The 23,140-nt window shown below is 41.1% G+C and overlaps 2 protein-coding genes across 4 annotated transcripts; both read right to left on the bottom strand.

Annotated features, from left to right (window-relative positions):
• Nucleotides 1-297: 297 nt before the first annotated feature.
• On the bottom strand, nt 298-5,783 carry atxn7l2b (ataxin 7-like 2b). Of its 3 annotated transcripts, XR_004568341.1 has the most exons (10): nt 5,663-5,779; nt 4,949-5,020; nt 4,561-4,870; nt 3,855-4,099; nt 3,654-3,736; nt 3,328-3,536; nt 2,800-2,980; nt 2,330-2,451; nt 788-1,471; nt 298-586 (listed from the first exon to the last, which is right to left on the bottom strand). XR_004568341.1 is itself a non-coding variant. In XM_034208869.1 (9 exons), exons 1-9 carry the CDS (start codon nt 5,757-5,759, stop codon nt 859-861), a joined length of 1,932 nt encoding a protein of 643 aa, XP_034064760.1. In that variant the 5' UTR covers nt 5,760-5,783; the 3' UTR covers nt 298-858. The 3 variants fall into 3 exon arrangements, 2 of the variants coding, with proteins under 2 accessions (XP_034064760.1, XP_034064759.1); XM_034208869.1 differs by having other exon boundaries at nt 298-1,471; nt 5,663-5,783; XM_034208868.1 differs by having other exon boundaries at nt 298-1,471; nt 2,800-2,977.
• Nucleotides 5,784-7,268: 1,485 nt separating this feature from the next.
• sypl2b (synaptophysin-like 2b) lies at nt 7,269-11,271 on the bottom strand. Its single transcript, XM_034209594.1, has 6 exons — nt 11,045-11,271; nt 10,847-10,924; nt 9,715-9,833; nt 9,402-9,600; nt 8,526-8,714; nt 7,269-8,436 (listed from the first exon to the last, which is right to left on the bottom strand). The coding sequence occupies exons 1-6, from the start codon at nt 11,060-11,062 to the stop codon at nt 8,314-8,316; spliced, it is 726 nt and encodes a 241-aa protein (XP_034065485.1). The 5' UTR covers nt 11,063-11,271; the 3' UTR covers nt 7,269-8,313.
• Nucleotides 11,272-23,140: the final 11,869 nt, after the last annotated feature.

The following is a 23,140-nucleotide window of genomic DNA, read 5'->3' as shown; positions in this document are numbered from 1 at the left end:
AGTGCTGCAGCTCCTGATCGGAGCAGAGACACACGTTCACTCAGCGGAAAAACGATATCCTGTCACAGAGATCTGCTAATTTAAAGTAAAGTCAACACATATCGACCCTAAATAAAGTCTATATTAACAACGAGAGATGTTTTAACATATGGCTTAAACAAATGACAAATAAGCGAGGGTGATGACGTCAGAGCATCGTCCTATGTGCCGGGGCTGAGCCCCGGACAGCCCCGGCCCAATTTAACCCCTGCCGTTAGCACAGATCCAAAGTTAAATGACAGGAGATGCAGAGCCATAAAGGATTCAAGAATGTTTTATTGTTTTGCCATGAGATGACTTTTAACTTTAGCAGCATGAGTAAATTGAGGTATTTATACATTCTTACACAGTAACAAACTGAGACATTTAGTCACATAGAAAAATAGACATTTAGCAAAAATACACAACATGCAGACCAATATTTATTCCTGATATCTGTGCGTAAAAATGTAAAGACATAAATATACACAAAACCACGCATGTACGCAGTCATGCGTGCACACAAACACACCTGCAGCAGGCCTCTCCTCAATGGCCTCTTTTTTGGCTGAGAAGATAAAAGATAAATTGTCACCTTCAAATGTGTTCACAGTTGTTCGAACCAGACACCCTACAATCAGGTTCAGATCAAGAACATCTTCTGTGATAGTTGTGTAATTTTAGGCTTAAAGTGATGGATCCACATCATAAAAAACATTGGTGTATGCGACCTACAGTATGTTGTGTCATAGCTGGCTTGTTTACTCACTCTTTGGGAGTTGGATCTGTTCTCCAAACCCCCACACGCAGATCCCTGATATGCTTTCCATTCTGTCTGCTCTAGCGGGAAGGGGAGGACAAGCGTTGACACTTGGAGGTTCTGGACAGTGAGGAGCTGAGAGACGTTGACTCATCGCTGCCTTTGCGCTTTTCAGCAAGACCCCTGTTGTTGCAGCCCGCCCCCTGCTGCTGAATCCCTGGAGCCCTCGCTTTGCTGCGGGGGGAGCGTTGGAGCGGAGGGCATGGCTTATTCACGTTTGAAAAGGTATCATTAACTGCTCCTTGAGAGGGGGGGACATGTGGCTGGCCCTTCTCATTGAGGGGGGGGTCCCTGATGCATTTGGAGGATTTGCCCTCACCGCCGTTTGACAGCATGGCAGCTTTCTGTAGTGCGCTCGCATCTTGCATAAGCTCCTCCTCCCGCAGCCGGGCTTTGCCGGCAGGGTTGCGCCGTCGGCCAGGCCCAAGTGTCGCCGTTGCAGGGGAAGAAGGCGATTTGAAACTGGGAGAATTGTGCAGACTGGGTTTGGTTTCCAGTTGACCCAGTGAGGTATAATCGAGGCTGAGGGAGCCAGTGGATTTGGAGGATCGGGCCTCAGTCCTGACAGCTGATCCTACAGCTGGAGATGAGACCTGACATGACCTGAGACCTGATGAGACTTGAGGCATTTTCCTGTAGGTTCAAAGGAAAAATTAAGCTCATAGGGATGTCTTTTTTCTAAAAACATAATTAAAAGCATAAAGCAAAACCTCCAGGCAGAAGATCCAAGACAGCCTTAATTGGCAGTCAGGTCAGCTATTAGTAAGATTGGGCTCCAAAAGGCACATAATAAGGCAGCTAGAGATGTGCATGTTACCCCCCCAGGTGGCCTACCTGCTGTGTAAAGTGCAATTCATATTTTTTTCTATGTAGATTTGATGTTTAAACAATATTGTTTGTGCTGTATAGGGCTAATCGTGGGTTTGTACATGTGTTAGGACTCCTGTAAGAGTAGCCCAGTTCGGCTAAAAGAGAACATAATAAATTAACCTAAATCAAATCAAGATATTCTCACTTACCCTGATGTGGTTCTGGTGGATCAATTGCAGCCTCATTTTGTTATGAGACCGAATATCCATTGGCTGATCCTTAAATATGTAAGATAAAATCCTTCGATTGTTTCTGCACTGCCTGCTTGAGTTCTGAAATCTGAATCCATCAATACTCTTGAAGCAGGCTAATACCCTAACTTTTGACCACGGTGCGTCTATTGATAGGTACAGTGTTGAAAGGGGGAGCCAGAGTGGAGTACCCACGTTATTCATAAGAGTATATTAATGTTGTTAAACAAACCATCCTTTTTTGTAAAGGATATTTTTGCTCAGTATTAGATCAACACCTGTCCTTTTCTCATTACATAATTAAAAACTATTTAAATGGCAATGCACTATGCTCTTTAAATACTATGTCCTCTATTGGGGTAAACTTTGAGGAACTATTTTCTTCATCCAAACAGGTGAAATATCTATAAGGTAAAGTAGTGACACTCACTTCCACAAATGTGTGCTGACATGGTGCTCCAACATGGCACTGAGGGCGAACCGCACGTGATGTAAACGCCGGTTGAAGGTGAAGATGCTGCAGCCCAATGTGCGGCATCCAAAAGTGCATAGCTGGAGACGAGAAACCATTTTACAAATACAAACAAACTCATGTCCTTTTCAGAGGTGTAAACAGTGAGATTCACAAATCAATGAACAAATATTTGTATATACATTTGTTTTTATATTCGGGATTGTGGGAAACAGTATTTCGATCTCTCTGTCTGTACACACAAACTGGAAGATTGACAATAAAGTTGACTTTGAAATTGAAAAAAGAGAAAGAAAAATTGAAAAATAAAAAATAAAAATAAATGCTCAGTGTTTTTCACTATCCAGGATTATCGAAACTGCTAAAAATGTCTCTTCCCCCCAAAAAACCTAGATACTTTTGCACTGCACTGCTACTTCTGCACTCACCCCGAGAGGTTTGGGGTGCAAGGGTGTGGCAGGCGGGTCTGTGTCTTCATCCTTCTCATCGTCTTCACTCTCCTCGGCCGACACCTGGCTCTGGTTGAAGGCACGTTGAGGCGGGGCCTCCACTTCCACAGCGCTGTCACATTCCTCCTCTGGAACATTTTCTGATGGGTCCTCAGACCTGCTTTGAAAGCAAGAAAAACAAACAAATGAGAACAATTAATTCCACACAATCAGGCAACACAAAAATACTCAACATGGTACCGTTTGGATGATTAAACATTACCATACACAAAATTTATTTTTGAAATTGTTTGTTTTGTATGCTTGTCATTTTGCTACTTTTACTGTGTTCTGTCAACTAATAATGAAACATGTTAAAAACAAAAAAATAAAAACAGGTTTAAGTAGATCGTAGTGCCCTTGTCCATCTCAGACAACATTTGAGAGAATTAAAACATCTTCTGCAGTGATAATTGATGTACTTTGTTAAATAAAATTAACTTGGTAATTTTATAATATATACTATACCTGGGAATGTGAAGGTTGCTGTTAAATGTTGTACTGGTCTGAATTGTTTTTGTATCTTCAAAAGCTTCCAGATGTTGCTCTTTGTCTTTTGAATTAACAAGAAGCTGATCCAGAGCATGACCTATAGAGGCTGGTTTCTGCTCCTCTGCCAACTGGGCAAGTGTCTTACTCCTTCCCAATGCTTTCTGCTGCTGGTGGATGGAATCAGTCTGTGTGGAGAGAACAGCGCCGAAAGACAGGCATTACAAAGAAAAGTATATTTCTATGAATAACGAACACCAATGAAGATACTGGTATCAATATTGGACAAAGCACTGAGCGTTTACATTGCATATAAGCTCCCGGCTGCACAGCTTCTTCCTCTCTGGGTCCAGAACTCTGCTCTGTTTGTCCAGATCACATTCTTTCTCTATGGGAAATAAAGATAACACAGAAGTCAGTGAGCAACAGCCACAGACAGTCAGCATGATCTAAATGGTAAATGGTAGAAATCAGCAGCAGGATACACACCAGATGTATAAACTTACTGCTGATGTTTTTGTAAATCTGGCTGTAGGTTCTTGTTCCCCGCTGAGGACTGAGGGCCTCACTGGACTGCCCAGCTGTGGTCTTCTGCGGCGAGGGTCTCTCTGAGGGAGAAGTGGAGGAGGAACAGTGGCCAGGGGGCAGAGGTCCTAAGTGCCAAGCAGGAACCATGGGGCGAGGCGTGGATGAGGGGGAGGAGTGAGGAAGGGGGACGTTCTCCTGGGGGAACTTCTCCACTGAAGGAAAACTGCAGGGGTAGAGTGAGAAGACAACTTAAAAATTAGCTCATGAGATGTATGCAATTCAGGATTAAAATGTAGATACAGCAGGAGACCAAATTCAAGGCAATAAAACTGAAAAAACCAACAACAACAAAAAAACACATAAACTTAAACCAAGCAGTGTTAACTTCACACAAGTACTCAACACTGATAACTGTCAATTGTGTATTTAACCTTTGTTAATATAACTTAAATACATATTGAAACAAGGTAAGATCATCAAATCAATATTGCACATATAAACGTGTTTTAAAAAAATGATATATTCTAATGTAACATCACCAACATTTTGATTGGGAAGTGAAACTTAATTATATGTTTCTCAGTGGTCTGTCATTGATTATGATTTAATTTGTTGGTGATTTCATGACGTAACACTGTTCCATGTTTCTCCCCAACACTGGAAGTAAACAATCCTAAAAGGTACCTCACTGCCTCCTTCTGGGCCGTGCTAGGCATGTGCTGGTGTGCAGGTGGTGCTGCTGAGGAGGGGGGGATGGCTTCATGACATCTGCCATCTTTCTGCCTCTCTCTGGAGCAGGAATTATTTGTGGAGGGACGAACAGAGCGGGGTCTCGGCTGTGGTGCCGGAGACTGTCCACACACTTTAGTGAGAGGACCATGCCGCCTCTCACAGTGCTTCTCAAAGGCCTGAGGTTTCACCACCTGGCCACAGTGACTGCACACCACCAGGTACATCTCATCATGTGACGGGCAGTGGCCAAATGTGTGCATGTCTATGGAGGAGAAAGCTAAATAGAATTAGAGGGAAACATCTAAGCGTGAGGGTTTCAATAAAAGGGATTGAGTCTCACCTTCTCTCCTGAGGGCCATGGTCTCACAGCGGTTCCTCCCATTCTTGCTGCTGTCTTCAACATTAGACCCAGCTGTATTAAAAGCAAAAACATTCAGCATGACATTTTGGGATGGGGCATAGCTGTAGCATCTTCTAAGAAGCAGGTTTATTGATATCCGGATAGCTTTGCTGAGTAAAATCCGGAACAAGTCGTTCACATCAGTACGTGCTTCAGATTTGGTGTTTCGCGGTATTTTACTCGTCATTTTTAAAGTTTTCTAAATAAAATGTGAGTCTTTAAAACTCTCTTTCGATACACCCACTGCCAACATCCTCTTGTTATGTGGTCGAGTCGCAAAAATGTTGCTATTAGCAAACTGGATACATTCTATTTAGAAACGTCATTGTTGTTGTTTGGTGTGACAGTAGCTGGCAGGCTAACGCTAACGGTGACATCACCTGTCCACAGGATAGAAGCTTGCATTGTATTAACCAGCTAGTGTTTTATGAATACATTACAAAATGCCTTAGAAACAATGATTTCAATTAGTTTTGTTTGCTTGTTGCCCGTTAACATTCCTAGCAAACTCCCCCTGCACTAGGACCTAGCGGGTCTTTTGTTTGGGTCGCGCTTTATGCCGCCCTATGTGTATGTGGTAACAACAAATAAATCAGAGGACTTGGGCACTGAGACATGATGGAGACCAGGTCAGGGACAGGGGATGCGACTCACCGTCAGATGGCAAAATATTCGCTTTAACTACCCAACAACTCCAGTTTAATCCGACAAAATCGTCGAGATTAGGATTTCGCCGATCCAAAGCGGCCATTGCTGCTCTTGCGCGTTCACGAGGTGATACTGTCAGTTCACGCGCAGCACATCCGCGTCACAAAGCTCGTCCCCGCTTTCTCAGTAGTAATATATGCAAACATGGATAACAAAGGAGTGTTTGGAATTTGAAACCATATGTTGCAAAAGGTCCACATCTGTGTTGCTTTGTCACTTCCATAAAAGGTATTAATTATAAGGTGTTTTAAATGACAAGTTCGTGTAAAAGTATCATTGTTAAAGTGTTTTTTAATATCAAAGTGTAACATTATTTTATACACAATTTAGGATGAAATTGATACTTTAGGATCATTAGGGTATAGTACATTATTTTAGAATGTTTTCCACATATACTTCAGTTTTCAGGACTATATTCAATGCATGATTTAATAATGATAAACTGACAGTTTAATCAAATGTTTCTTTCTTTCTTGATCATAAACAAATACCACTACTAAACCACTACACTGTTTCCAATTCTGTAAATGACCTTATTCCTTTACCTCACTATAGCCTCTAATTGTATAGATTGGATGGCAAATATTAATATTGGTGGTAATCTTATTTAGAAAAAAAAGTATTCCAACCAAAATAGGAGCACTTAGTTGTGTTAAGGCAAGGTTGACTGAATAATTCGCATACATGTATCAGGCCCTGATGTTTTCACATCTGCCTGAGAAAATGATCACTTGACTGGACTGATGGGTCAGGGGGTTCATTTGAAGTGAACTCCGTGGAGTGACACTCGCAGCTCAACGAGGCTCCCTCCTGTCAGATGGAGGGAGTAATTACAGCGGCAAGCTCCCCCTCTTCCCCTCTCTCCGGCAGAAACAGGAAATGCCGTAACTGTATGTAACAACGGTTTCAAATCAGCATCTTTTAGACAAAAAAATTAAATTAATAATTAAAATAAAACTCCAAACATCTTTAATTGTGTTACTTTTTTGTAAAGCTCTTTTAGTTTTAAACCTGATTTTGGATGTTTGCTGGAACTACTTGGACGGACACACACAGCGTGGAGACCGGTCAGGTAGAGACCGGTCTCCAGTCAGCACCGATGCAGACTCGCTGTTTGAGGGCTTGATAGCCCACTCCACACCGCCCCACACTCGTTGCTTTGGAACAGCACTTAATGTGGCGGACCCTCCGCGCGAACGGAGGGGTAATGGGTGTAGGGCTTGGTTTGGGATTGGGCCTTCGTTTTGTGTGTGAGGATGTTTCTGGTGTCAGCTGATGATGATAGAAGCATCATGTCTGCCACCTAGTGAATATCAAACTGTATTGCATGCTTCCTAGCTTTGTTTGCTGAATGCATTATTAGTGAAAATATGAAGAAGGATGAGAGAAGAAAGTGAGGCATTTCTAGTTACAGTCCTGAGTTGTGAATCTTAGGCTCATTGCAGAATAGGAAAAATATATTATTTACCTGACTGATTCCCAAACATTATGTGATCTGTGTGTGTGTGCTTTCACCGGTGCAACCACCAGACGCAAAATCAGACACGTTACAACAAGTGCAGTTCTTGTTTTAATGATGCACGGCATTTCATGTCCACACAGTATTTTCCTGGAGTAACAAATCTCCAGTCTCATCTAGCCTTTATCAAAGTAGGAAATAAAAAAGAAAGCTCATCTTATAACAAAGTGGAGGTAGAAAGCAAAAGCAATACAAACTGTTAATTAGTAACTTATTATTAAATTGCTTCTAACCGCCAGTTAAGGCAGTACACTTTATAGTACATTGGCCTTAAAATAAGTTAGGACCTTGCTGGGGTAATTAAGAAAAATGAAACATCATAAACATCAAGGCAGAAGATTGGAAATTATTTGTAGTAAAGGCAGTTTTAAATTGAAAGTCAGAGTGAAGGTTGCAACGGATAAATCCTCTACAGCTAACATGTTATTCTAAAATACACTTTATCCTTATATAGTGCAGTGATGAAGTGCATGCAACACAACACAAACTATTTGCTTTCACCTATTATAAATAATCTCATAAAGGCAACTGGATTATAAGGAATGGAGTAAAACTAGATTTTGGCCAGACTTGTTATAATAATTATTTCACTTCAAGTATTTCATATTTATAGCTATTTTGAAATGCAAACACTCAACAGCCCTGAGTTTCTTTTGTAAAAAATGCTGATGGCAGACATGATTTATGGATTGAAGTTTGGCAAAGTGATGCTACATTATGATTATCACAAGGCTGCACAGTTTACATCTTCAGCTCCATTTAAGATAAGGGGCCCTTTGATGTGGATACCTGGGTATATATATATATATATATATATATATATATACTAAAACATGAAATCTGAGAATCAATGAGAATAACGTTTTTGACTTTTACAATTTGCTGTATTTGTTAAGCTTTGGACAACTCAAGTTAACGTTTTTTTTAATGTTTTTTGTAAAATAAAGCCTTTAATATGAAATTAATAGCAGTTAGGTTTGGAAATACTGTGTAATCTACACAGTATGGTTCTTAACAATTAGTATCAGTAAATGAGTTATTCAATAAAACTACATTTTGAAATGAGTAAACTGTGCAGTTACGATGGGCCGACTCCCCCCTCCACATCAGCAGGCTGGTTGGCTGATTTGTGGAAAGGGGTTTCCTTGAAAATGAACCAGCAGCTGCCACACCACAGGATTAGGTTAAGAAAACCAAAGATCTGCCAAAGAATAAGACATAAGTCAAATATCCTACACTGTGGCACACAAGTTTATGTATTTCTGGAAAACGACTTTGAGTACAACTTACCACAGAGGCGTTTAGTCGGCCCATGTGAGGGGTAGCGCCTGGGGTACACTTTGCAGCATCTTTGCAAACATCAGGAACGCTCACAATGTGTGTAGGACTGGTGGCCCACTTCACATCAGACAAGCCTTTAGCCCAAGCAGAAGATGAGGCCAACCACAAAAAGGCAAAGGCTGCAGTCACCAACAGGTCCTTAGAGAAGAAGAGTGATGAGTCAAAACTATTTAACCGACACAGTGGTAGCTGCACTAAAGCAGCTTTCATGGTTCAAGTACCTAGTGCTGCTGTGTGTTTCTTGTTGCTTGGGAATGACACCCTTCCCTGTTTCATTTACACCACCCTGTTAAATGTACCTTCTCTGACCTCTAGATTCCAGGATAAGGAGGACTCAGTGAAATCCAGCAGCTAAAGTCTGATGCAACGTGTTTACACAAAAAGCAATATAAAATTCTCAATTGCCTGCCTGGATAAGATTACATTAATTTCTGTAAAAATACATTTCTGTGGTGTCACTAGATTCAAGATTCAAAGGTTTTAATGTCACATAAGCTAAAGTGTAGAAATGGAAATTAAAATCTTATGACCCGAGCTCCTCTAACAATGCAACATAGTTATATAATAAAATACAAAATAAAATTAAAAAACAGTGCAAGAAGTCTATGCACATGTATTTAGAATATGATATACAAGAACAGAATGTAAAATTAAATATTGTACAGTAAGATGAAGTTAAATAATGGTTGTTACTACTACATGTATACAGCAGCTCAAATAAAACACATGCAACACTTTCTTGCTGCACGTGGAGAGGAGGACCTAGCTGGGCACAAGCATTTCACCAAAAACAACAGTTAAAAAGGAGAGTGCAGAAAAACATACCACAGTGGGGCCACGACTAGATTCTCTATACACATGCTGGAAGCCCAAGTAGAGAACGAGTGTGGCTGTGGTGTAGAGAAATGCCAACACTCCAATGCAGACATAAAACTGTGCAGAGGAGGTGTGGTCTCCTGTCAGGAAGTACTGAGTGGTGGCGGTTTGGTTGCAGACAGGGACATTATACGGATGCTGCATCAACCTGTGTAAACACATACATGTATTGTTAATTATGACACTCCTAAGATTAAACACTCATTACATTAAGCTGGTTGCTCACTTTGAAGGAGTGTTAGAATGGTTGGTTCACACACACCTGAATGGGTAGTTAAAGTCTGCCAGTATTTCTAGACTGGCACTCCCTTTGCATTGGACGTTGATGCTGGATGAGCCGCTGTACCCTCCAGTCGTAGCAAAGGCAAATATGGCAAACACCTGCAGCCGTAGACACAAGATAGGGAGGGACACGTTGTCATACTAGTACTGATCACACAGTCACACACACTTCCTTTTTTTATTGTGCAACACACTTTTGACAGGAAATCGTCTTAAATCAGTGGATGCCATCATTACAAAATGTTGTGCAGAGTTCACAAAAAACATGTCCTTCAATGTAATACCGATAGACTATAGACCTACTAATTTGTAGCGTCAGTGATGTACAGTAACTAAGTGTATTTACTCAAGTACTGTACTCAAGTACAATTTTGAGGTACTTCTACTTTACTTGAGTATTTTAATTTGTTGCTACTTTGTACTCCACTGTATTTATTTAATACTTTTAGTTACTTTGCAGATTTGGATCACTGAAAGACGTTTAGTTGAACCTGCAGTAAAATTCACAAGATACCCTGTAGCATACAAAGTAGTTCAAACTAGCTGCACCTTTACCAGCACATTAATGCTCCATAATGTAATCAAAACATATGATATATTATTCTGAAATGGGCCGATCTGCATAATGAGCACTTTCCTATTTTGATTGCAGGACTTTTACTTGAAACAGAGTATTCCTACACTCTGGTACTTTTATTTAAGTACAAGTACAAGTACTTTTTCCACCCCTGGCTTGCCCAATGTAGGCCTACCATTATTTGATTAGAGACGTCATCAACTTTAGCAGTTACAACATAAAGTACATTGATTTCCACATTATAATATCATTAGCTACATGTGCTACATTAAACATGCGTACACATTAGCTGCCAGTGTGCCACATAGCTTGTGGGTTACAGATGGTGTTGAGTTGACTGATAGACACCGCCTAATCTAGCTTACATATCATATTTGAAACGGTGTTACAACTCAAATCGTGGCTGTCATAGCTTCGCAAGGCGTGCAGGTCACAAGACAAAAAGCATAACCAATTGCTGCCTGCGATCAGGGATGGACAGCGTATGTTTAACACATCATATGCCATACGGTAAAAGAGATTTGGAAAAACGTACCCATTGTAGCAAACGAATAAAAGCCAAAGGCTCTTTCAGAGGTCCCAGGTCTAGAGTGAAACCCGAAGACATCACTTTCTGAGGAGAAATAAACACAAAATGAGAGAGAGGTACGTCTGCGGAAGAAGTAGGTGTGTTAGCTAAAAAATGAAAGTGTGCGCCATCAACCGTTTTCACTCTTCCTGTGAGAGTTGTTACCTGGGCAACGGTTTCCATCGTGTGTGTGCAGATAAAGGACCGTGTGTATCGAGGAAGTCTCTGTTTGGTCTTGCTGCTCGCCTTCGCTCTCAGATCTTCGGGCTTGTCAAACTTTTCTCCAACTTCAGCAAGTTGAAGTGTGTAACACGTGACCACTGACGGTGAGGCGTCGACAGGGGCGCTGCTACTACTGAGCAGCCACTGTGACCGAGTCAGCAGCAGAGTGCTATATTTGAGTCTAAAGACTCAAATATACTAGTACATAAAGTACTCAGATCTGAAGTAAAAGTAGAACTACCACAGTTTAGGAATACTCTGTTGCCAGAAAAAATCCTGCTGTCAAAATGTTACTCAAGTAAAAGTACAAAAATATTAGCATCGCAAATAGCCTACTTAAAGTACCAAAAGTGAAAGTACTCATGATTCAGTCATGTGTTTATTAAAGCTGGTAAAGGTGCATCTAGTTATAATTACTTTGTATGCTGCAGGGTAGCTTTGTGAATGTAACTCCAGCCTATAACTATAAAGTATTATTTAAGTGTTGTTTATATTTCACATTATTGATCAAAATCTGCAAAGTAACTAAAGATATGAAATAAATGTATTAGTACTTAAGTTTAGACTATTCACTAAACTGTTGATCACAAAATACAGTGGTGGATAGTAACAAACTAGATTTACACAAGTATTGTACTGTTTTGAAGTATTTGTATTTTACCTGAGTATTTTCAGTGTAAAAACGTTTCACTCCACTACATATTTTTCACCGCATTTGTCTATTATTAGAGTTAGATTATTAGCTAATACGAGATATAGCTCAATTATTAAATACACATTGACATCTAATTATAGGTTAAGATATCCAGCAGCAGAATATAAAGTAATACAAATTAGCACTACATTTATCAGCCGTGATGAACACGCTAATACATTAATAATCATAATCCAGTAATTAAATATGATTCTAAAATGGGCCTCTACACATAACGACTACTTTTACTTTAGGTAAGTTAAGTATATATTAATGGAGACACTTGTACTTTTACAAGTAAGATTTTGAATGCAGGACTTTTACTTGTAACTGAATACTTTTTAACTATATTACCATCTACTTTTACTTAAGTAAACATTTTTTAGTACTTCCTCCACCATTGCAAAAATAAAACATGCTACCATAACACATGCAATACTCATGGTCTATCCTGGCAATAATAGGCCTATTAATTTAATAGTGTAAATGGTACAATTCAACATTTCCTTATATCCATTTTCCCTTATTGATTGTTGTTATACACACTGTGGCCCATAAAGTTGGAATAAAATATGTTTTACTTATTCTCATGAAATTATTGTGTGTGTAAAAGGAGGAATGTGTCTGAAAGCAACATTATTCCAACTTTATGGACAACAGTGTATTGAAGCATAATACATATAATTTAAACCCATATTTCTTAATGCTGTGTTTCTTTATAATTGCTTTAAATCCTTTTTTAAATATATTTGATTTGTAAACCCACATTTACAGTAATATTGAATACTTGGTTTAATGAAACATGTCATTTTATACCAGAGTATGGATTAACAGATAGTTGCATTATAAGTGGTGGTGGTGGTGGCATGTTACTGAGTCATCCATAGGTTACATTTACTCAAGTGCTTTACTTCATTACACTTTGAAGTTTCTTATACTTTACTTGAGTATATTTATGCTACCTTATCCTTACACAAGGTGTGTTTATATGTTTATAATAGAATGATGATAGAAAGTATGAAATTAGATAAAGATACTTTGAAGAAACAAGGATCTCTTTTCAATAGAGGTCACCATTTCCTTATATAACATTACTTAACTAACCCCTTTTATACAGAGCAGGCCATGTGTTTCCCATGACTCTAATCAGTGTAGGCCAAACTCATTCACACAAATGCTGTCCATGTGACATTTTGGGACTTTTTGTGTGATGTAGTCAAAACATTTAATAAAAATGACGTGTAATTCCTCTCTATTTGGGTCGAACTCTTGTGGACAGGGAAATGTAGTTTCATCTCTTATTTGCCTACTGTCACCCTACATGACATACAAGATGCAACCAACAAGGAAAATATGGATCCTTGTGGAAAAGCATGTCTCTTATTATAACAGAGTACATCTCCAAGGAATAAGAGTGGCTTTGTTCTCCACCTTTTAATAGTTGATGCGCTGCCATGGGGGAGGGGCTGGAACTGCATTGTACAGTCTCTTTGTGGAGGAATGCTGCTCTACAGATCAGATTGTTTGGCTTTCTAAGTGAATCTGGGAATCATGAAACACACAGGCAAGAAATGATACATATAAGAATAGTCCTGATGCTCCAAAACAACAACATAGGTGGTCTTAGGCAGAGTTGGGTGTAACGCGTTACTGTAATAATATTACTTTTGTCGGTAACGGAGTAGTGTAACGCGCTACTTTTATAATCCAGTAATCACACTACAGTTACTAACATTGCCCCGACACGCGTTACTTCGTTACTTACTAAAAATCAGTCATAATCATCACACTGACAGACAAGAGGGGTTTCCGCCGCAGGTTTATATGTACGTAATCTGCGCGCGCGTCCACATCTCCACGTGCAGTGCTGCATAAACATGGCTGAGTCAGCGATAACTTTCGAGGGGTGGAGGCAGGGGCGGCGCCAGGGGGGAGCTAGGGGGTGCTGAAGCACCCCCCAGGATTGCCAAAGCACCCCCTAAGCACCCCCAAGAAATATGTGTTTTTTTTTTTTTTTCGAAAATTCTTATTATTATTTTTATTAAATTAAATTAGAAATATTAATGATTACATCAATGCATATGTGAAACAAACACATTTTTGACCAAAAACATAAAGCCAACACAGGTGATATGATTAGGCCAATGGTCAGCACCCATTCGATTTTTGACCTACCCATAGGCTAAATTACTTTGTGACACTTGATTGACTTCCTGTTAGCTAGAGCGCCAAATGATTTGCTAACAGCAAAGTGAAAAATTGATCGTTTTTTAGTCCTTAAACGACCACGTGTGGACACTCAATCAAAACCAACTGAAAGTGAGAGGGATTCTGCACATAATAGGCCTCGTGAGTACAAGTAGCTTACTTCTGGGTCTCTGTGTTTCATTCAAGCCCTGCTCTGTGTGTGTGTGTGTGTGTGTGTGGCACGAGCCATTTTGTGAGCGTGCGTGCGCGAGCGAGCGAGAGAGCTCGCCTCGCGCACCAGTGGGTATCTACCGGAGATCGTTGTGGTTAGCATCTGGTGCTAGCTAGCCAAGCTAATGGATATAAGGAGCTTTTTCAACAACAAGGTGGAGGGAGAACTCTCTCCTGTCAGACGGAGAGTCTCAGGTAACCTCAACTCAGGTGAAGTAAAGGACTCTCTCAGTGTTTAGATAGTTAACTTTAGTCTAGTTATCTCAGTGGGTCTCAAACGGTTTGTTTTAAAAGGGGAGTGATTTGTAAAATATCTATAAAGAAATAGAAAATCTGTTGACAGTTCTGTTTCGTATGGGTGTTGAGATGTATCCATAGATCTCTTAATGTTGCTCTCAAAGTGCACCAGATTGATGCTTTTAACTTAAATATGTAACAAAAAATCTTCCCGGGGGAGCTAGCCCCCGGACCCCCCTAGAGGAGGTGAGGACCCTCCTAGAGGAGGTGAGGTCCGCTCCCCACTTGTAAAAATAGCACTTTACCCCTGCCTATATGCCGTGAGCTGATTATCGAGCCTTCATTGTAACAGTCGCGGGTGCACTGTGTGTGTGCGCGCGTGGGGAGTGTTGCAGTAGAACATTCAACTGTAGCGCTGGTGCATTAATGGGAAACCCTAAATGTGTGAGCACCCTCTATGAAACGTCAAGCTACCCCACAGCACCCCCTAGAGAAAATCTCTGGCGCCGCCACTGGGTGGAGGTATGCCCATTATTTTGAGTTCGTCCGAAGAATAGACAGGAATGTGACGGTGAGGTGCAAACTGTGTCCAGGCCAGAAGCTGTTATCCACTGCTGGAAACACCACGTCAAACCTCAACAAACACCTACAAAGAACACATGCTAAGGTGAAGCTACCGCACACGCTATTTGTTGTTTGTTTATATCACGTAGTCTGTTCTTCTTCTGTCTTCCGGTTGTTGCCTGTTTTGAATGACGAATACACACTACCGCCGCCTGCTGGTAAGGAGAGTTATTGCCACTCACGCATGCGCAGTTCGTACGTGCTCGACTGAAGTCTTTGCGGTGTGTTCCAGTCTATGGTTCCAGTGCGACACATGGCAAGACGCAGGAGAACACGCCGACGCAACAGCGTGAGCAGAGATATACTGCGCAAAATACAGATAGCAGGAGACAGAGGACAGCCATGGTCAGATAGGAAAAAATGCAGGATCTGGATCAGTCTTATGCGACAATGGAAACTGAACTAAAGAGAACATTTGAAACTTTAGCAGTCTGCGTGATCTGCCTGTAGGGAGGGGCGGGCCGGCCCTGCGAGTAAAGTAACGAGTAAAGCAGGGGCGTCGCCTGGGGTAGGCATCCGGGGCTTTAGCCCCGGATGTTTTTTCTTTAGCCCCGGACAAATTCTCCCTCAATAATATAATACATTAACCTACTTTACCTATAGGACGGACTGCAGAAATGTTATTTCCCATGTTCAGTGAATGCAACACAGAGGCAAGACGACGCCACCAGACCAATCAGAGAGTTGCATGGAAATAAACGTGTTTTATTGGCTGACAGTGTGACAATGTTTAAACTTTAAACTTTCAGCCCCGGACGCGGAGATTCTGAAGATGGACATAAGAACATTTCTTTAATAAAAAAGACGGCAATTCTCAAGTGGTGGCTCACACAACAACCCCAGAGCCACCACCTGAGCCAGGTGAACAAGGTATGTACCTGTCAGTAAACTTACAAGCTATGCGAACATGTAAGCAAAGCATACATTATAGCTACGTTGACGTTACTTTGAATCACGCGGGTAAGCTAAACCGTTAGCAAGTAGCTATAGCTAGCCAGATATATTAAATAAACACTTTGTCATACAATCTAAATGTTGTGTTTTTTAGCGTTACTTGGTGATTTCAAAGAAAGCTCTCTGGGAAATGTTGACTTACTGTCTGTGTTCGACATGAAGCTAGAAGCTACCTTACAGTAGTACACAGTTGATCCTGATTCCTGAGTCCTGTCAGTTAAAGTGTTTCATAGTTAGCTTAGCTAAGCATCAACCTAGCACTGAAATATATATGGATGTTATGTGACAGTATTTCTGAGAAAAAGTCAGCTGAAATGGTGGCATAGTTGCCACTGCTTTACGTGTCGACAGCATGTTTGAACGTATTTGCAGCAGTAAATGTGGCTGTCTGGCCACTGACGTTGCCATAACAACACCTGCATTTAAATGTGCAACCTCTTTTTGTGACAGATTTTGCATGAAAATATAATTCTTCTGATTTATATTTCCTATTGACAGCTAGTTTCTATGTGAACATTATGAGATGGACAGCCAGCTAACAAGCTTTTTATACAAATATTTCAGATCAAAGCTAATCCAGTGGGGCTCCTGAAAGGGGTCAAGGGACACTACGCTCCCACATATTAAGCCTTGACCCCCATCTTAAAATTGATATGATCAAAAAATGATCTGCATTGTCGGAGGCCTTTTTTCCTCATTATCATGTCAAATTGCACAGCTTTCCTTAGTGTTGAATGCAGAAAGATGACTATATTAGAGTATTAAGTGAAAATGACTATATTAAAGTTTTAAGTAAATATATTAAGTGAATTACTCAAACTGCATTTGTATAGGAATGATTCTGTCCTATTGGCAGATAACTACTCTAACAGTGATATCTACAAGAGATGTAAATTTAACTATTTTCAATTGGTTAGTATTACATTTTGTGACAGTGTGGTGACACTCATTTTAATGAAGACAAATGTGTGTATTTTGAAATTCATTTATTTGACAGAGCTGGAAACTGATTGACTTACATACTTGTTTGTGTTTACCTACACAGTCATCACAGATGAGCCAAACAGAGTAGAGGATGAAGAAAGGAGAACAGGAGAAAGAACACAAGAAGGAGATACAACAGACAAGAACAACAATGGAGACAACAATGAACAGGAACACCAGAACAGACAAGAGTCAATGAGTAACATGACTGATTTAGGGACTGCAGATACAAGGCAAGGCAAGTGAGACATCACTGCTTTCCATCCAGCATGTTTGGCCAGCAAAAGAGATCATTTCAACCGCAAACAGCAAGAGATGAGGGATTATTATTTCCTCCTTCCATCCATTTTTTCTGTTTAATCTGATTACTAACAACTTCTAATAATTTGACATAGTTTATGATTTAATTGGAAAATGAAGTGTTGTTAAATAATAAACCCGTTTCTGATTCTGATTCTTTGATTTCTTTTTGACATATGGGTGTTGAGAGATGTATCCATATCTCTTAATGTTGCTCTCAAAGTGCACAAGATTGATGCTTTTAACTTCAGTATTTAAAAAAAGTCTTCCTGAGGAACCCCAGAGGAGGTGAGTTCCCCCCAAAATAGCACTTTATCTCTGCTTATGTAACTCCGGTGTAGTGTCCCCTCGGCAACAGATCACTCAGAGCTGATTACTTTCCTGCATTTCAATGGACAGCATATAAAAAGGACACGCGAGCTGCATTGCTTAAGAGATCCTCTCATGCTATCTCTTTTACAAAATAAGTGTCCAGTCAACAACAAAACATCAGTGATCGTATAGTGGTAGTATATTTTTCACAAGCAATGTGAAACATTAAACTTATACAAACTGGTGTACAAAACTCACATACCTGCGTTGATCTCCTGGAGTGTCTCTACTCTTTCTTCTCCACATCTCTTGTCCACCATCAGAGATTGCAAACATTTCAGAAACAGCTCGAGGTAGGGGACAAACAACTTGTTTGCTGGGCATGTCAAAAACCTCCCTGCTTTGATCAAGACTTTAGGGAGCCTTTCAGCCCCTCTAGTAAAGGGACTGGAAAGCAAGCTTTGAAAATGCAGTACCTTCTACATGCTGTCATGTTCCAGACACTGCTCTCAACCACTCAGGGCCTGCACAAATACCTGCAGAAAGAAACACTTGACTTGGTGCAGGCAGTAGATTACAAAACAGCAGTTGAGAACACACTGAAAAGTTACCAAAGTAACGAGAAAGCACATGAGGTCTATGACAAGACCAAGGCCCTCAATGATCTTGATATTCCCGAAACTGTGACACAGAGGAAGAAGCGAAGAAACATGGAAGACTTTGTAGTCGAGGCATCATGTGGAGCAATGTGAAACATTAAACATAAATAAACTGGTGTACAAAACTCACATACCTGCATTTCAATGGGCAGCATAAAAGGACTCGTGAGCTGGGTTCTGGTGCTCAGATTAGCTATTGATGATCACGTTGATAAATCATATCAAACAAATAGCCAATCACACTAAAAACATGTTGCTGTGACTGTGAGTATTAAACAATTAACATTAAACTAAACAAACACAACAGTACGTTATTGTCCTTATAAAATAAAAACAAACATTTTGTCCACCGAGATAATACAGGCACCTTACCCTCAAGAGATCCTCACGTGCTATGAGAATCTCCCACAATGCATTGCCGTAACAAAGCTAATGCAGGCACACGTTTGTGACACCAGATGGTGCAATTGTGTATGTGTGTGTGGGGAGTCTTGCAGTAGAAAATTTGACTGTAGCGCCGCCACTGTGGGCTGAGCCCCGAATGTTTCCAGGTCCAGGCGACGCCCCTGGAGTAAAGTAACGAATTACTTTATGTAGAGAGTGTAGAAGTTGTCAATACTTCTTAATACATGCATGTGTGTATGTACAAGGAATACACAATGCATAGGCAAGTGGTGGCTTTATTTATGACCACAGCATGTACAGTGAACATGTACGTTGCATGCCGACTAACAACTGAATGCCTATTACCTTAACACGTCACCGTGTAGCGCACCAGCTACGGTGGCCTGCAAAGGACAAACTTAATCATATGAGAATGATCTACATCCCTTCTCTTTAGCTGATGTTTCTATCTGAAAATAAATAACATTTAAGGCAGATGATATTGAACATTCCTTTAGCATTTGGTGACACAAACAATAAACCATTACTAAATACCTTACCAGGTAACAGGAAAAGGAAATGACTAAACATATCACTTTAACAAGATTGTCTAACAGTGTTACTGCACATATTTAGGGTTTGGTTTGCATGTGCGACCTGATCGTGTTATGTATGGTGTGTCACTGTTGTTGCAAGGGAAATGTGATGTGTGTCTTCGTAGTGAAGGGGAACTGTTCTGTGTCAGCCTGCTGTTTCTCTCAGGTGTTTGTGGTGTGTGGGGTACACAGTCCATCATAGAGGGGTCGGTGTTGTGAGGGTCGAAATCTTGAGGCTGATGTTGCTGGGGCGACGGCTCGGGAACAGGAATGATGTGACGACGATTCCGTCTGTATTAAGTCCCGTTGGCTTGGATTATGTAAGAGCGTGGTTTCTCGCTCACTTCCTTGACAACGCCAAGCCGATCGTATCCTTTTGGGGTCTGCATCCTGATCACTTGTCCCTCTGCCAGGGGTTTCAGAGGAGAACTTGAGATGTCATAGTGGCGCTTTAGGATGAGCCGCTTGTTGAGGAGTTGTGTTCTGATTAGTTGTGCATCTTTTGGGTTTGGCTGTAACAGTTTGGTGCTCACAGGGATGGCTGCACGTGTTTGTCGCGACATCAGGCATTCAGCAGGAGAGCCTAACGTCAGATCACGGGGAATGTTTCTGAGATTTACCAGGTTGAGGAAGACATCTGTGCCATCTCTGTGTGAACGTTCCATCAACTGTTTTGCACTGCGAACTGCTAGTCCGTTTGACTGTGGGTATTCAGGACTGCTGGTGATGTGAACAAAGTCCCACTGTTTTGCAAAGTCCTTGAAATGCGGACTGGCGTACTGTCCAGCATTATCAGAGATGAGTGTGTGTGGTGTGCCGAAAACAGAGAAATGTCTCTTCAATTTAGTTATCACAGTTGATGAGGTCACATCCCGGAGAAGGTCGATTTCAAACCAGCCAGAGTATGAGTCAACCAGCACCTGATACCGTTTTCCATGCCACTCGAAGATGTCTGTTGCCACTGTGGACCATGGGAGATCTGGCACAGGATGAAGCTGGAGGGGCTCCTTTTGCTGATGGGATCTGGTGCTGTTGCACACTGCACATGAAAGCAACTCCTCAGTGATGTCTTGTTATGGAAATCTTTAGACCTAGTCAATACTGTGGAGATACACAAGTCAGAAATATCAAACAATAAATGGTGAAACAGACAGAGTTGTCTTTCGGGTTATTTATTTGAGGCCTCAAAGACACAGGTCTCACAGAACACAGAGTATCCTTAGAGAGTGCGCGCAGAGTAGAAAATGCATACAGGTTATATAGGATTTTGGTCAGTTCAACAACATCCCGTCACTCATTAGGAGGGGCCCTGGCAGGAGAGATAAGCTTTCCAAAGGAACTGAAACTGTCAATCACTAATAGATTGAACCAGGGGCCCGTTCAGCAAGAGGGAAGTGAGGAAACTTGTCAGCAACAGATGGAGGGCTAAGAACTGGGGAACTTGATTATAAGACAGGGAAACTAAACAGGAACTTGCCCATTGCCCTGCGCTTGGTACCCAGCCCCCTCATCAAGTTCAGACCTCAGGCGACCTTAAATGTCACTTTCCAGGGAGACAGAGGACATGAACTAAAACACATCACCCAGACCTTACTTCGACATTTTTAAAGGTCATGAGTGTCAATACATCATTACAGACACACTTGCAAAATGCTGACAGAGGTCCTAAGCAGAAATATATTATTATAGAAATTGCTGAAAGTGCTAGTAAAGGTTACAAGCAGAACACATCATTCTAGGAACTGCAGTGGATGTGTCCATGTATGGTCTTAGGGAAAGTCTGCACTATAAGAAACCTTAAACTACATATATACAAAGTTTGCCATTACAGTCTCTAGACATTTCTGGCCAAAAGATGATGCTTCTTGCTCTGCGTTTGGTTGCTTCAATGCCGGGGTGTCCTCTGTGCACTATGTTGATGTACTCTCTGTGCAGGGACTGAGGAATGACAGTGTTGTGGCCTTTCATGACAATTCCCTCTTCTACTGTCATTTCATCTCTGTAGGGAAAGAAGAGACGGACAGCAGGTTGGAGCTGATTCTGTCGGATGGGCCATCCTCTATTAATGAATGCACTGAGGGCTTGCAGATCTTCGTCCTCTGCTGTGTGCTTTCTGAGTTCTTCCAGGCGGGCTGTGGAGATGTAGCTCACAGACATAACTTCATAAGCATCATTTTCAGCAGGGCTTTGAGATGTTTGTAAGGTTGGGGCACGTGAAAGAGTGTCTGCTACATACATATACTTGCCCTTTTTGTACACCAAACTGATGTCGTAGCTCTGCAGCCGGAGCAACATTCTCTGCAGACGGGCAGGGGCTGTGTGGATGGGCTTCTTTAAGATAGTCACTAAAGGTTGGTGGTCAGTCTCCACCACTACAGGCTTTCCATACACATAGTCTTTGAATTTTGTACAGGCAAACACGACAGCTAGCAGTTCTTTTTCAATTTGTGCATACCTCGTCTCTGTGTCAGTGAGGGTGCGTGATGCAAACGCTACTGGCCTGCCATCTTGCATGCACGCTGCTCCAAGTCCGTAGCATGACGCATCACAGGTGAGCGTGACTGGTCTTTTGACATCATAGTATGACAGAACAGGTGGACTTGATAAGCATGATCTAAGAAGGTCAAATGCATCCTGATGCTGCTGGAACCAACACCATGCAGTGTCCTTGTGGATGAGTTTTCTCAGTGGTGCTGCGATGTCGCTGAAGTTCGGGATGAACTTGCCGAGGTAGTTAACCATACCGAGGAAACGCTGTAGTGAGACAACGTCGTCGTTGGGGGGCGGGTCCAATGCAATTCCTGCCTTTTTCTGTTGTTAAATTACATCATTCTGGTGTCTGTGGTTATTTAAACATTCCCTAATAAACATTATTCAGCGGCAATAAATGAGTGCTAAACCCAGTGTGCTCAGTGTACAACATCACATGTCATTTCACCTTTGATTAACGGTTTGAAAATGTAGCATTTTGCCACATGCTAATGCTAACCGGAAGTGAATAATTTTCAGAATAAAAGTATTAAGTTAATAGTTAGTGTGAACTTCCGGTTTTTCAGAATAAAACTGATTTAAATTAAATAGTGTATTTAATTCAAATTACGCCATATCAACATTGATTTTAATTTCTAACAGGTTTCAGGATAATTAAAATTGTTCAACAGCTTTTCGTTTTAAGATGTCATGAGATGACACCTTTATGTTGTTGCTGCAAGCTTGCAAACTTGTCAAACAGGTTGTGCACTCGATAGGCTAGAGATGAGCATAAGGAAATACTCAGCATGACTATTTTATCCAGAACCTCCCATGTTTTACCAACAGAGTTTCAATTGTCCTGCTGTGACAAGGCAACAAAATCCTCTCGCCCAACCGAAAGGTTATGGAGTAGATGAACTGGCAACTTCAAGGGAACTTTTTAACTGCATATTGCAGTGTTGGGATTAGAGTTTGTGTTCTGCAGTGTAAATATGTTCAATCAGTTCCATGGCGGATACGGGTACAGGATTTCCCCCCTGCATCACATGACAGTAGTCATGGGTTTGTTATGACCTGCACTGTCCCATCACATGCACACATTTAATCAAGAACCCAACATGACTCATTCTAACCAACAAAATGAAATATAATTTTACCAATGTAGCAAGCCATATCAAAAAACGTCTCTTTGCTTAAGCCCCAAGGTCCCCGCCGGCAGGTACTTATTTTTCTTTTCACGACACTGGGGATCTTAATATTTAAGAACCTATTAATGTTTTATACCAGATTAACGGGAATAATCTCAGCTAACTGACCATACAAACCATTTTTACCAAAACAAAACACAAGTCTCATAACAAGCATCTAAATGACCGCTGAGCGAAAAATGTTAACGCACTTTGGC

Source organism: Gymnodraco acuticeps, unplaced genomic scaffold (assembly GCF_902827175.1).
Source record: "Gymnodraco acuticeps unplaced genomic scaffold, fGymAcu1.1, whole genome shotgun sequence".
Classification (NCBI taxonomy): Eukaryota; Metazoa; Chordata; class Actinopteri; order Perciformes; family Bathydraconidae; genus Gymnodraco; species Gymnodraco acuticeps.
The sequence above is the reverse complement of the archived record's forward strand: the minus strand, read 5'-3'. Positions and strand labels throughout refer to the sequence as shown.